At 49.9% G+C, this 12916-nt stretch overlaps 1 protein-coding gene across 3 annotated transcripts in view; it reads left to right on the plus strand.

Moving 5' to 3' along the window:
- Window positions 1-12916, plus strand: part of MYO7B (myosin VIIB) — a 94688-nt gene that overhangs the window by 21819 nt on the left and 59953 nt on the right. For all 3 annotated transcript variants that reach the window (XM_075937439.1, XM_075937438.1, XM_075937440.1), the window contains exons 7-15: window positions 1747-1889; window positions 1981-2094; window positions 4408-4561; window positions 5842-5918; window positions 6275-6394; window positions 6612-6754; window positions 8485-8695; window positions 10072-10207; window positions 10753-10913. In XM_075937439.1, the coding sequence (XP_075793554.1) occupies window positions 1747-1889; window positions 1981-2094; window positions 4408-4561; window positions 5842-5918; window positions 6275-6394; window positions 6612-6754; window positions 8485-8695; window positions 10072-10207; window positions 10753-10913 (1259 nt within the window). The remainder of the gene's footprint in view (window positions 1-1746; window positions 1890-1980; window positions 2095-4407; window positions 4562-5841; window positions 5919-6274; window positions 6395-6611; window positions 6755-8484; window positions 8696-10071; window positions 10208-10752; window positions 10914-12916) is intronic.

The following is a 12916-nucleotide window of genomic DNA, read 5'->3' on the forward strand; positions in this document are numbered from 1 at the left end:
TGGCTCCATCGATGGAGCCATGTAAACTGGTTTACCCAGCATAGTCAATGAAGCAGGGATTTAAATAATCCCCACTTCATTAAAATAAACATGGCCGCCACTCTGTGCCGACGATCAGCTGATCCGGCACAGCGCGGCAGTCTAGATGTGGATCTGTTGGCTGGGGAAGCCTTTGCTGACCGATCCTGTAAGCCTCATTTCACAAGGCATAAGGGATGGTCGGCAAAGGTTTCCCCAGCTGACAGATCCACATCTCGACTGCCGCGCTGTGCTGGATCAGCTGATCGTCGGCACAGAGTGGCGGCCATGTTTATTTTAATGAAGAGGGGATTATTTAAATCCCCGCTTCATTGACTATGCCGGGTAAATTAGTCTACGTGGCTCCGTCGACGGAGCCATGTAGTCTAGACATACCCAAGGAGAACATCTTTAAGGAGCTCAATCTATTTATCTTATCCAAGAGAAGATGAAGAGGTGACTTGATCATGGTGTATAAGTCCCTACACTCGGAGATGTTTTCAGATAGTAGAAGGCTCTTCAGTCTAGCAGACGTAGGCGTAACAAGATCCAGTCGTTGCTGGAAGCCTAAGCTAAGTACATTCAGGCTAGGAATCAGGTACAAATGTACAACAACAAGAGTAATTAACCATTGGAGCAGATAGTTTGGGGTGGTGGGGTCTCCACCAATGTTTTAAAATCAAGATTGGATGTCTTTCTAAAATGTAAGTTCTAGCTCAACCACACGGCGTGGCCTCGATGGTGGGTGTAATTCCATCGTCTGTGTTATGCAGGAAGTCAGATTAGATGATCAGAATGTTCCCTTTTGTTTTTAAATTATTTGAATGAATAGATACTTGTGTTAATTACGTTTTATAGAAAATCTGTTCTGTCTCTATTACCTGGTTGTCTTCTGGTTTGTAGTGACAACTCTGTAAATGTTAACCTTGCCTGCGTTTTTAGGACAGATGTCAAGTGTCTCAATTATCCACGTCATCAGAAGGCAGTCTGATGATGGGCTGGGCTGCTCTGTGGCATTGCAGTGCCATATGAGATGGCGAAATTTGCCTGTTCAATTCCTGTGTCTGTTTCTGCAGAAAAAAATATAGGCTTGCATGAGCTCCTAAGTGAGTCCTGTATGGCTTTCTCAAATCAAGGAAGGCTCCAAATGGAGGAGGCCGGGGATTGCTTCCCCAGGGGGCACTAAAGTTTCTGTGGGCGTGGGGCACTGAATTGGAACCTGTGCCGAGGTTTTCATGGTTGGGCGTGGGAAGAATTTAGGATGTGAGCGGCTTGGTGTCAGAGTAGGGCTGGTCCAGGCAGTTGCAAGAGGGCTTGGGGAACAGGAAGGGGTCAGGCTGGGGAAGGATGGGGGAGTTGTGGTTGGCAGGCGCTTGCACTAGGAAGGTGATTGGCTGAGGGAGAATGTATCAGCAGAGGATCATCCCACAGCTTTGCAGCTTCCCCTTTGCCCGTACAGAGGTCTGGTGTCCCCTCCCCACCTACAGGAGAAATGTAGAGCCCACTCGCTTCTGTGCACAGCTGTCTGCCTCTCTGTTCAGCTGAGAGGAGGATGGAGTCTGAGGTCTGCCATTGCCAGTGTGAGTCAGCTCACACAGCACTGGAGCCTGGAGCTCACCAGGTGAAATGCCAGCTGCAAGGCCAGGTAGTCTGAACAGGACAGTGTCATGCCCTAAGCAGGAGTAAATCTAGTGTCTGTCTCTGTCCTGCACTCCCTGCCCCCACCAGCCTTTGGAAATGCCAAGACCATTCGAAACGACAACTCCAGCCGCTTTGGGAAATACATCGACATCCACTTCAGCCGGAGCGGGGTGATCGAAGGGGCCCGGATAGAGCAGTTCCTCCTGGAGAAGTCCCGGGTGTGTCGGCAGGTAAGGGCTCCTCTGGGAGGCTGTGCCGGCTCTGCTCCTGTCGACAAGACTGCACTGACAGGCCTGTCCTGTGCTGCGTCTCTCATTCCAGGCTCCGGAGGAGAGGAACTATCACATATTTTACTGCATGCTAATGGGGATGAATCTGGAGCAGAAGAAGATGTTGAACCTGGGCACAGCTTCAGAGTACACCTACCTCACCATGGTAAGAGGCACCTCACTCAGCTGCCGCTGCCTTGAGCACGGGGCATTCGGGTTCCTCGTGCAAGGCTGTCATGGCGGAAGCCAGTGCAATGAGTTCTGCCTGCAGGGGGCTGGTTACACGTAGAAATGGCCATGCGTAGAGTGAAAGGAGCATTAACGTTAGAGACACTGTGGGTTCGGGGACAGCACCCTCTATGCTTTCATAGAATCATAGAATAATAGGACTGGAAGGGACCTCAAGAGGTCATCGAGTCCAGCCCCCCGCCCTCAAGGCAGGACCACGCTCCGTCTACACCATCCCTGACAGATGACTATCTAACCTGTTCTTAAATATCTCCAGAGAGGGAGATTCCACCACCTCCCTTGGCAATTTATTCCAATATTTGACCACCCTGACAGCCCCGCTTGAGTTATTTATATGGAAGGTAGAAAATGGCTTCTGTGGGAAGAGCACTGAGCTCTGCCAGGCAGACTTTTGCAAAAGACCTTTCTCGTGTTGTTTTTGGATCCTGCCGTTCAGTGACTTGTTCTAGATTCTAATGTTCTGGTTTTGCAAAGGCATTTTCTACCCCTTTCCCAATCCTGCCTGTCTTTATTTCTCAAGCTGCGACTTACTCTTACTGACTAGAGCCAAAGGGTGCTTGTATGCGGGAGAGGAGAGCTACAGCAGCATGGAAAGAGAGGTGATGTGACCTCAACACACTGTGGATGTACCCCAAGGTGACAGAGCAGTGGATGGACTGTTGAAAGTCATGTCTCCTTTTTCCCTGCCTCAGAGCAGGCTTTAATGTAGCTGGTGTGGAAGCAGCCTCCAGCCTAAACTTCTCTCTCCTCTCCCCGTATTGTTCAGCTCAGCCATGGGGCATGTTCTGTTGGAGTTCAGAGACCACAGTACCCAGATCACAAGGGTAAAATCACAGAATCATAGAACCATAGAGCTGGAAGAGACTTCAGAAGGCCATCAAGTCCAGCCCCCTGCTCTAGGCAGGACCAATCCCAACTCAATCAACCCGGCCAGGGCTCTGTCAAGCCGAGACTTAAACTCCTCTAGGGATGGAGACTCCACTACTTCCCTAGGTAACCCATTCCAGTGCTTCACCACCCTCCTAGGGAAATAGTTTTTCTAATATCCAACCTGGGCCTCTCCCACCACAACTTGAGACCATTGCTCCTTGTTCTGCCATCTGTCACTACTGAGTACAGCCTCTCTCCAGCCTCTTTGGAACCTCCCTTCAGGAAGTTGAAGGCTGCTATCAAATCCCCCCTCACTCTTCGCTTCTGCAGACTAAACAACCCCAAATCCCTCAGTCTCTCCTCATAGGTCATATGCTCTAGCTCCCTAATCATTTTGGTTGCCCTCCGCTGGACCCTCTCCAATGCATATCAGGACACATGGTGGGGAGCAGCCACAGGTGTACATCCCTGACTGGAGCCATGGCGGAAGGGGGTGTGCAGCCCTAGGAAGCTGCCAAGGGGGAGTACAGCCCCTGCTGCAAGCTATGGGACTGGGGACTCAAGATCCTGGTTGAAGCCCCAGTTGCAGAGCAGGAGAGTGAAGGGTCCTGATTCTAGCTGTGCCTCCAACCCCAGCTGCAGTCAAAAGTGGCAGTATGGGGGGGCTGGCACAGTCCTGCCTTCAGCAGCTGACAGCTGAAGCAAACTAAGGGAGGAATCAGTGACTGCTGTGCTCTCCCTGAGGAGACTGTAGGCTTGTGACATGTAGGGAGCAGAGGCCTGGCTACCAGGAGCGGCCCAAGGCCGGCTGCCGCAGCTGGCGCCCCAGGCGGAACACGCGATCGGCGTCCCTGCCTGCAGGGCCGTCAATGGACTGACATCATTGGCGGGTGCCCCGGGCGTCCCCGTGACATTATCATTTGGCGCCCCGGGCAGCGGCACCCTAGGCAGCGGCCGAGTCCACTTATAGCCACGGGCCGCCCCTGCTGGCTACCCTGAGCCCCTGGATTGAGCTGATGGAGCAGAAGCGTTGCTCATTCACATAATATTAATGTTATATTAATATCCTGCACATCATGCCTATTAATGTGGTCATGTCTGCTACATCTAACATATGTATATTGGCTGCCACCATCCCAAGAAACATGCCATCTTCCTTTGAGCGTGAGCGAAGAGAGAAACTACCACGGAAAGGGGAAATTAAAAAAAAATACAAGCATTTGTATTTCAGGTGTGTAATGAGCAGCCCGCAGGGCAGCTCTGTCATGTATGTTTTGTTCCACAGCCCAGAGGCTGGTGTGCTAGGTCTGTATTAACACCCAGAAGATTTCCCTGTTCCCATGAATGTGCTGTCCTTCAGGGGGATTGCACTTCCTGTGAGAGTCGTAATGATGCAAAGGAATATGCTCACATCCGCTCTGCTATGAAGATCCTCATGTTCTCAGATTCTGAACACTGGGACATCAGCAAGCTGCTGGCTGCTATTCTGCACCTGGGGAACGTCGAGTTTGAAGGTAAACCCAGCACTGCCCGTACCTACGTTTTCCCTTTGTCTCAGAGTTCAATGTCTGTGGGCCGCTACCTGCCGCCTTGTCTACAGGCCAGTGCATGGCTGTCTGCCCTACAAGTGCAGACAGTGAGTGGGGGTGTGTTGGAAGGGCAGCCGGTGCAGATAATGGAAGTACTGGTGGGTGAGCTGACTGAATTCTGTTCTCAGAGGTGACCCTGTCATCATGCTCACTGTGGGTATGTCTACACTTGTACCCTATTTCGAAATAGGAATGCAAATGAAGGCAATCGAAATTGCAAATGAAGCTGGGATTTAAATGTCCCGTGCTTCATTTGCATATTCACGTTATGGCGCTATTTCAAAATAACAGACGTTGTTAAGACGCGGTTATTTCGAGAGAAAACCCTTCTCTCGAAATAACCCTTATTCCTCATACAATGAGGTTTACCAGTTATTTCGAGAAAAGGGTTTTCTCTCGAAATAACCGCGTCTTAACAGCGTCTGTTATTTCGAAATAGCGCTATTTCGAAATAGCGCCATAACGTGAATATGCAAATGAAGCGTGGGATATTTAAATCCCAGCTTCATTTGCAATTTCGAATGTCTTCACTTGCATTCCTATTTTGAAATAGGGTGCAAGTGTAGACACACCTACATGTGAGACAAGGTTGGCAGGCCATAAAGAGGCCCATCACACATGCTGAGGCATTAAATAACACAGTGCCCTGGCAGGAACGATCGTGAAAAGGATCGTGCGAGGGGAGGGGAGGCAGCCTTAGGATTGCACAGAAAGCATTCTGCAGGTGACTTTCACATACTCTGTTCACTGCAAGCTGATTAATCTCTTAGCCTGGGAGTTTCTCAGGGCAGGGACATTCTCACGAGGGCCAGGGCTACACTACAGCCTGCGGGCAGAGCTGGGCTGGTCAGCAGTGTGAAGAGAGGGGATCTCTGGCTGGCAGCGCCCGGCTGGCAGGAGCCCTAATGTAGAGGCAGCTGTACTGGCAACGCTATGCTTGTTTCTTTCGTGTGAGTGGGTTTATTACATAAAATCACAGCACGGTTGTGTCAACCCGTGGAGCGCTTTGCCAGGGTAGTATCCTGGACTGCCTGTACTCCTAAAGCTCTGCTGGTGTGGGCCTGGCCTCTGTTTCACCACTGTGTGCTGATCCTGGCTTGGACATCGGTGTTACCGTAATACAAACCCTAACAATACAGCCGGGCACCACAGTGGTAATTCCTTGTGCCGTGTGCACACTGAGGTTTGCTCTTTCCTCTTCCCAGCGGCTGTGTATGAGAACTTAGACTGCTCTGACGTGCTGGATTCTTCGCACTTTTCTGTAGCAACCAAACTGCTTGAGGTAGGGGATTCTCTTGTACTCACATTAGCTCTCTGGTTTGTTCGCTCTTCTGGGAGGGTGGTTTGTTAGCGCTTGTGCTCCGGTGGAGGGCCTGTTAGTGTTGTTTTCCTTTTGTGCTGTCCCCTCCTCACTGCAAATGCTCACAGTGATGCAACAGCCCCCCCAGATTGAGAGATCTTTCCATCTCTAGGCCCCAGTAATAGCTGCTTCTTCTGTGACAGTAGGTCCCAATTGGACGGCCTCTCTCTGCTTTCTCCACGTCTCTTACGCCCCTTTTCCTGCAGCAGGCTCCTTTAGTCATTGCCAGGTTTGCTTTCTCTACTCAGAATGACCCAGTGCAATGATTATTCCGGCAGGTGGACTCCAAGGAACTGCAGAACAGCCTTACAAACCACTCGATCATCATCCGAGGAGAGAGCGTGTCCAAGCCCCTGAGCGTTGCCCAGGCTGCAGATGGAAGAGATGCCTTTGTGAAGGTAACTCACTACTTTTCCAAGTGTACATTGCCCTTACGCTTGCCAGAGCAGGAATGCTTTCAGAGCTGTGTCTATGCCTCTCTCCGGGCCTGGTTCTGCCAACTCTTACCCCTGGGTCCTAAACCTTGTTACACTGAACGTACACTCAGCATAGCAAGCACTAGGCAAATAGGTTTTGCAGTACTGGCCCCTTATCTCCATTTTAACTCTTCCACAGGCAATCTATGGGCACCTTTTCTTGTGGATCGTAAATAAGATCAATGCTGCAATTTTCAACCCACCTTCTCAGGATCCTAAAAGTTCACGCAGATCCATTGGGCTTCTGGACATCTTTGGATTTGAAAACTTTAACACCAACAGGTAGGATCTTCCAGATTTATTTCCATCTGGGAAAGTGACAAATATCAGACATAAAGGCTACATCTACACTGGCATGATTTTCCGGAAATGCTTTTAATGGAGAAGTTTTCCGTTAAAAGCATTTTCGGAAAAGCGCGTCTAGATTGGCAGGACGCTTTTCCGGAAAAGCACTTTTTCCAGAAAAACGTCCGTGGCCAATCTAGACGCACTTTTCCGCAAAAAAGCCCTGATCGTCATTTTCGCGATCGGGGCTTTTTGGCGGAAAACAGTACTGTGCTGTCTACACTGGCCCTTTTCCGGAATAGTTTTCCGGAAAAAGACTTTTGCCCGAACGGGAGCAGCACAGTTTTTCTGGAAAAGCACTGATGATTTTATATTAGATCGTCAGTGCTTTTCCGGAAATTCAAGCGGCCAGTGTAGACAGCTGGCAAGTTTTTCCGGAAAAGCGGCTGATTTTCCGGAATAACTTGACAGTGTAGACACAGCCAAAGGGAGAGAACAAAATGAATTAATTTTCTCCTTCATTGTCATCCTCGCACTCAAATAAAGATGGTATTTGCTTCCATTGCTGAATTTTCCTCACAATGTGCCGACTTTTCCTGCCACATGGATGCAGAGCTATGTTGCACATCACAGGAGTTCTCCAACTTTATCCTAGCATCTTACTGGAGATCATGTTGTAGACATCACCTCCCCAGGTTCCCACTCCCTGCATGCTTTCCTCTTGCCCAGTCTTCTCCTGTATATGGTTTCAGGCCTTTTGATTTCCCTGCTCCTGTGGATAAGCTGCCCTGATAGCTCTTCCTCCATGACATAATGCCCACTGTCTCTTTCCCACCTCTCCTGGCCATTCTTCTCCCACTGGTAGCTTCAGGCCGCTAGGGCAGCTTCTCTTTTTTTCTTAGTGGCCCAAATGGAGGTAGCTAGACACACTCTGCCTCTTTGTGTCCAGCTGCTTCTGTAGACACCGGGGCTGGAAGCAGCAGGACACAAGGAGGACAGCCAGCACCATCTAACCTGCCTGCTTTCACAGACCATCAGCAAATGCTGTGCAAACCATGACCCACCGGTAGTCTGTATGTTAATGTCCCAAACGTGCTACACCTGGGAGAGAGCAAAGGCGTGATCAGTATCACGTTTCTGTGTACTACCTTTAATGGGATATGTGATACATCCGGCTAGATTTTGATGCTGCCTAATAATCAATAATACTCTTTATTATTCCCCAAGGCTGCAATCCAGGTCATGGCCACCGCGTGGTAGGTGCTCTGCAGACACACAAGCACACACAGGCCTTGCACCCAAGCATTTGCAAGACCAAATACAAGATGTGTGAACAACCAACAAAAGGAGGGAAGGTGGAAGACAGGACAAGAGTGAGAGGAATCAGATCACACATGTACACAAGCTTGCTAGGGGGACAACCAGGGAGCTCTTAAGCATCTATTTAAAAATACATACATCAAATGAAACGGTCTGTCCTGCCAGCCACACAGTGTTTGAAGAAGGAATCCTTTGCACCTGGGTTGATGGGTATGATGCAGTGTGCTCAAACAGACCAACACACACCAGGGATGTTTGTTAATAGTGTGAAATGGTGCCCCTAAAGTGTAACGGTGTCCCCTGTGTGCATAGATTGAATGCAGAGTATCAGATAGAACTGTACAGTGGTAGTGACGGTACCAGGTAACACAAAGATGATAGTGGGTCCCCATGCTGTTCCCTTGCAGCTTTGAGCAGTTCTGTATAAACTTTGCCAACGAGCACCTTCAGCAGTTCTTTGTGCGCCATGTCTTCAAGCTGGAGCAGGAGGAATACCTTGCAGAGCACATCTCCTGGAACCACATTGACTTCACGGACAACCACCAGGCTCTGGAAGTGATCTCTCTCAAACCCATGAACATTATCTCCCTCATTGACGAGGAAAGCAAGTTCCCTAAGGTGAGAGCCTTATTCTGTCTGGTCTCTGGGCTTCCCATGGAGAGCAGCTGCCTAGGAAGCTTTTCTGGAGGGCCTATAAGCTGGTAAGACCCCATGAGAGTCATCTCCACACTGAAGTCCCTTCCCTACCTTTAGTGTCCTCTCCAGTTGCAATTCAAAGGGGAAAGTCCATGAGATTAAAACGCTTGTGCATACTATAGATGGGTCCCTGGTTGACTGTGTGCCAGACGGTGCTTACAGCGGGGAGGAATTCCTGCTCCGGAATTCTTCAGGGACACCGTCACTTGTGGCTAGTAGAGAGTCTGAGGCCAGAAGTGACCATTTGTGATCATCTAGTCTGACCTCCTGTATAACACAGGCCAGAGAATGTCCCCAAAATAATTCCGACTGCAGATCTAGAAAAAAAAAAAAGGTCATTACTGGACAATTGAGAATCCATTACAATCCTTGGTAAATTGTTCCAATGATTAATTATCCACCCTGCTAATATTTATGCCTTATTTCCCATCTGAATTTGTCTAGCTTCCACTCCCAGCCATAGGATCATGTTATACCATCGCTGCTAGATGGAAAAGCCCGTTATTAAATATTTGTTCCCTAGCTAGACACTTACAGACTGTAATCAAGTCACCCCTTTTTGTTAAGCTAATAGATTGAGCTCTCTAAATCTATCATTATAAGGCCTGTTTTCTAATCCCTGAGTCATTCTCATAGCCCTTCTCCAAACCCTCTCCAGTTTATCAACATCCTTCTTGAAGTGCTGACACTAGAGTTGAATTGTAATGAAAATCGTATGCTTAATGACAAGCTCCCAACTGAATGCCGGCTAACCACTGAGCTTCCTAGATGATTGGCTACTCAGGGCAGAATCCTGCCTGTCTCCTCCAGTGTTGTTCAAGGTGGTGGTGGTGGTGGGGGGGGGGGGGGGTTTGGCAGTGTCAGCCACATGGAGATCCCCTCTGCTGCTGAGCCCATGCTGGGAAGAGAAGGCTCAGAGAGGCTAGGGGAACATGCCCTCAAGCAACTCTCACTGCCTCTTGCAAAGGCACGCAGACCCCTAATCGCTGCAGGTGACCTCATTCCCTGGCCCCAAGGTAGCAGAGCACACACCCTGGTGCTGTGGAGTGCCAGCGATTCTCCAGCTGCGCTCTGCTTTTACATTTGAGAGTGCCAGGCTCGTGCCTTGCCCTCCTGCGGGATCCAGCTCCTAGCAGCACTTTCCCTCTATCCCTGCCACGCCAGTGCAACCGCACAGTGCTGGTCAAGATGTAACCCTTTCTTCTCTCTGAGCACTCGTTTTCCTGCTTGCACGGTACAGGCCAGCGTTTGAGAGGGAATCTGCTTCATCCCTGCCTCTTGGTTGTGTTTGTCCCTAGGGCTCTGACACCACCCTGCTAAACAAAATCAATTCCCAGCATGGCAAAAGCAAAGTCTACATCCCGCCGAGGAGCGTCCATGACACCAAATTCGGTATCAACCACTTTGCTGGGGTCGTCTATTACCAGTCAAAAGGTGAGAGGAGAGCCCCACCCCCACCCCCGAGGCGGCTGCACGGGGGGCATTGTCCTGTAGCCCACAGCCTCCCACTTGCCACGCTGAACTAAGAAATCAGGGGTGGGGAACCTCTGGCTTGAGGGCCGGATGTGGCCCCCAGCTTGCTTGGATCCAGTCCCCAACGCTCAGGGCCCCCCAGCATTGGGGATCCTGTGCTGCGCTCCAGTCCGCCCACTGCTCCACCATGGGGCTGGAGCACACAAAATCTACTAAGCTGCCCCCCACCCCAGGCTCTGGTGTGCGAGGGGAATTTGGGAAGTGTCTTTCTCCCCCTCAGTTGGGGGGCCATGTCAGTGAAGGGTTTTTGTTGTTGTTGCTTCTCACTTGTGTGCAGCCCCTGGCTGATTTTTCTGTGGGTCAGTGGCCCCCAACCCAAAAAAGGTCCCCCTCCATAATAAAGCAAGAGGAGTCATTTAAACTGAGCTGCAAATTACTGTAAATTCAGTTTATTTTAGAGAGGCAGCCTGGGACCAGAGACCAGGTTATTTTATTTCTGACCATAGGCTTCCTGGAGAAGAATCGTGACATGCTCAGCTCCAACATAATGCAGTTGGTTTACTCTTCCAAAAACAAGTTCCTGAGGCAGATCTTCCAGGTGGAAACAAAGGTGGCTACCCTAGGCCGTGGGAGCGTGAGACATCTCAGACTGGAGCATACCCCCAAGGTAGGCTTTCTTCCACTGGATTTTAAAAAAATAAATCCAGAATGTGCTTGAGTATCTGCAGCCTTCCAAAGGGTCTTACCTTCTGTCTGCAGACTCTTCTGTCTTTCCTTGGTGCAATTTGTGCACTGGTAGAACAGCTTGCATGATCAACTGCAGTCCTGAGTGATTACCAAAAACAACCAGGATGCCAACCCGAAACTCCAGAGTTTACAGGGGCCTTAGGGCTTCCTCTCCCTGAATGGTCCCTCAGAGCATGTGAAAGGCACCTCTTTTTCAGCATGTTCAGACAGCAAATTGACAAGTCTACATTGAGCCTATCCCAGCTGTGCCTGGCTTTCTGCATGAAGACAGATGCCAGCTGCAGCTGTCAAAGCACGCCTTATGTGCTCATCACTATGCTATTTGGGTGCCTGTTTGTGACTGTGTGGGTAGGCCTGAAGGGAAGGGATATGGAGGAAATCATGACTAAGGGCTTGCACTATAAACCCAGAAGCTCCTTTTAATTGAAGACAGGCATGACCAGAAGGCATGAAAGTGAATAAAACGCTAGTAGCAGGCGGACAAATTGCAATTCACAAAAAAATTCTCCATCTGTTCTGAAGTGGGAACCTCAGAACTTCATGTGGGATCGTTGAAGAGAATGACAGGAAGTGATCTGGGAGCTGAACATAGAGCAGTCCAGGCACTGTGCATGGGATCATTCACACAGCCAATCCAGAATAAAATACAAGTCCTGTCCCAAATAGGGTTGGCAGGTATCTGGTATTGGACCGGCATGTGGCATGTGTCTGGTAAAAACCCCCCAGAAATTTCTGTTTTTCTCGGATGGAAGGCTGCTCGGGACATCCTTTAGGAGGAGTGTGGGGGGGATTTAAAAGGGTTATGATTTTTTTTTTGTTTGCTCAACAACTTTGGTCCCCTTTTTCCCCCTGCTGTGTTCGGTATTTTTTGTGAAACTGTCAACCCTAGTCCCAGATACTGCTGTATTGGATAGACAAGAGGTGCACTCACCTCTCTTGAGGGCCCCTGGTCAAGTGTATGAATGCTACAGTTTGTTCTTAAACAAAAGACAGGACAATGTAGCACTTTAAAGACTAACAAGATGGTTTATTAGGTGATGAGCTTTCGTGGGCCAGACCCACTTCCTCAGATCAAATTGTCCGTTTGTTCTTGATTTCCTCTGCTCACAGTGCCCCCTGCTGGCCGCTGCACTCAGAAGGCAGTTCTTCAACAACATAGGCCTCCAGCCAAGTCACACACAGGTCATGTGCAAAACTAAACAAACCCTTCTGTGCAAAATGGCCCCATGTCCTGCACCTTCCCTGGGCTCAGTCTTTAAGCAGCCCAACAGGACCCATCACAGTACCCTCACTTGGTCTGGCTAGGTTGCAAGCTTCCGAATCTGGAACTGAGCCATGCCCCAAGGGCTTCTTCCCTGAGGAGCCTTTGCCTCTACTTTAGTCCTCAATGACCCCAGCCTTCCTGCTGAGCCACCTCTCTTGAACTCAGTTCGCTGAGCACAGCTCCCAACTGAGTCGGTTCCAGTGCAGTCCCCTTCCCTGGGATGCCAGAGTTGTAATTCCCTTCCTTAGAGTGCAGTCATTTCCTTTAAGTGGCTGGGGGCACCTGGTCCCATCCACTGCTCCGGGTCCTGAGCCAGCGACCCTTTAATCCTTGTGCTGCATCCCATTACTAATTTCTGCTTTATGTTTCAGTGGACCACTTCCCAGGTAGCCTGTCTTAGTTGAGTACAAGCAGCCAGCCAAAAGCTTCTTCCTTGTACCTCCAGTCCCTGCTAGTAACTACCTGCCAGGAGCTATTCTCAGATTCCCGCAATCCCTGCCATCAACTAATTTGTCCAGCCCCTGCAGCCAGCCAAGAACACTTCTTACTCCCCTGTCCCTGCCAGGAGACTTACCTGCAGCTCCTTTTATATGAGCCTGCTGGACCCTGATTGGCTGCATCACATGCAGCCTCTCTAGGCAGCTTGGAGGACCCTCTCC

The sequence above is a fragment of the Pelodiscus sinensis genome, chromosome 10 (assembly GCF_049634645.1).
Source record: "Pelodiscus sinensis isolate JC-2024 chromosome 10, ASM4963464v1, whole genome shotgun sequence".
In the NCBI taxonomy this organism is placed as follows: domain Eukaryota; kingdom Metazoa; phylum Chordata; order Testudines; family Trionychidae; genus Pelodiscus; species Pelodiscus sinensis.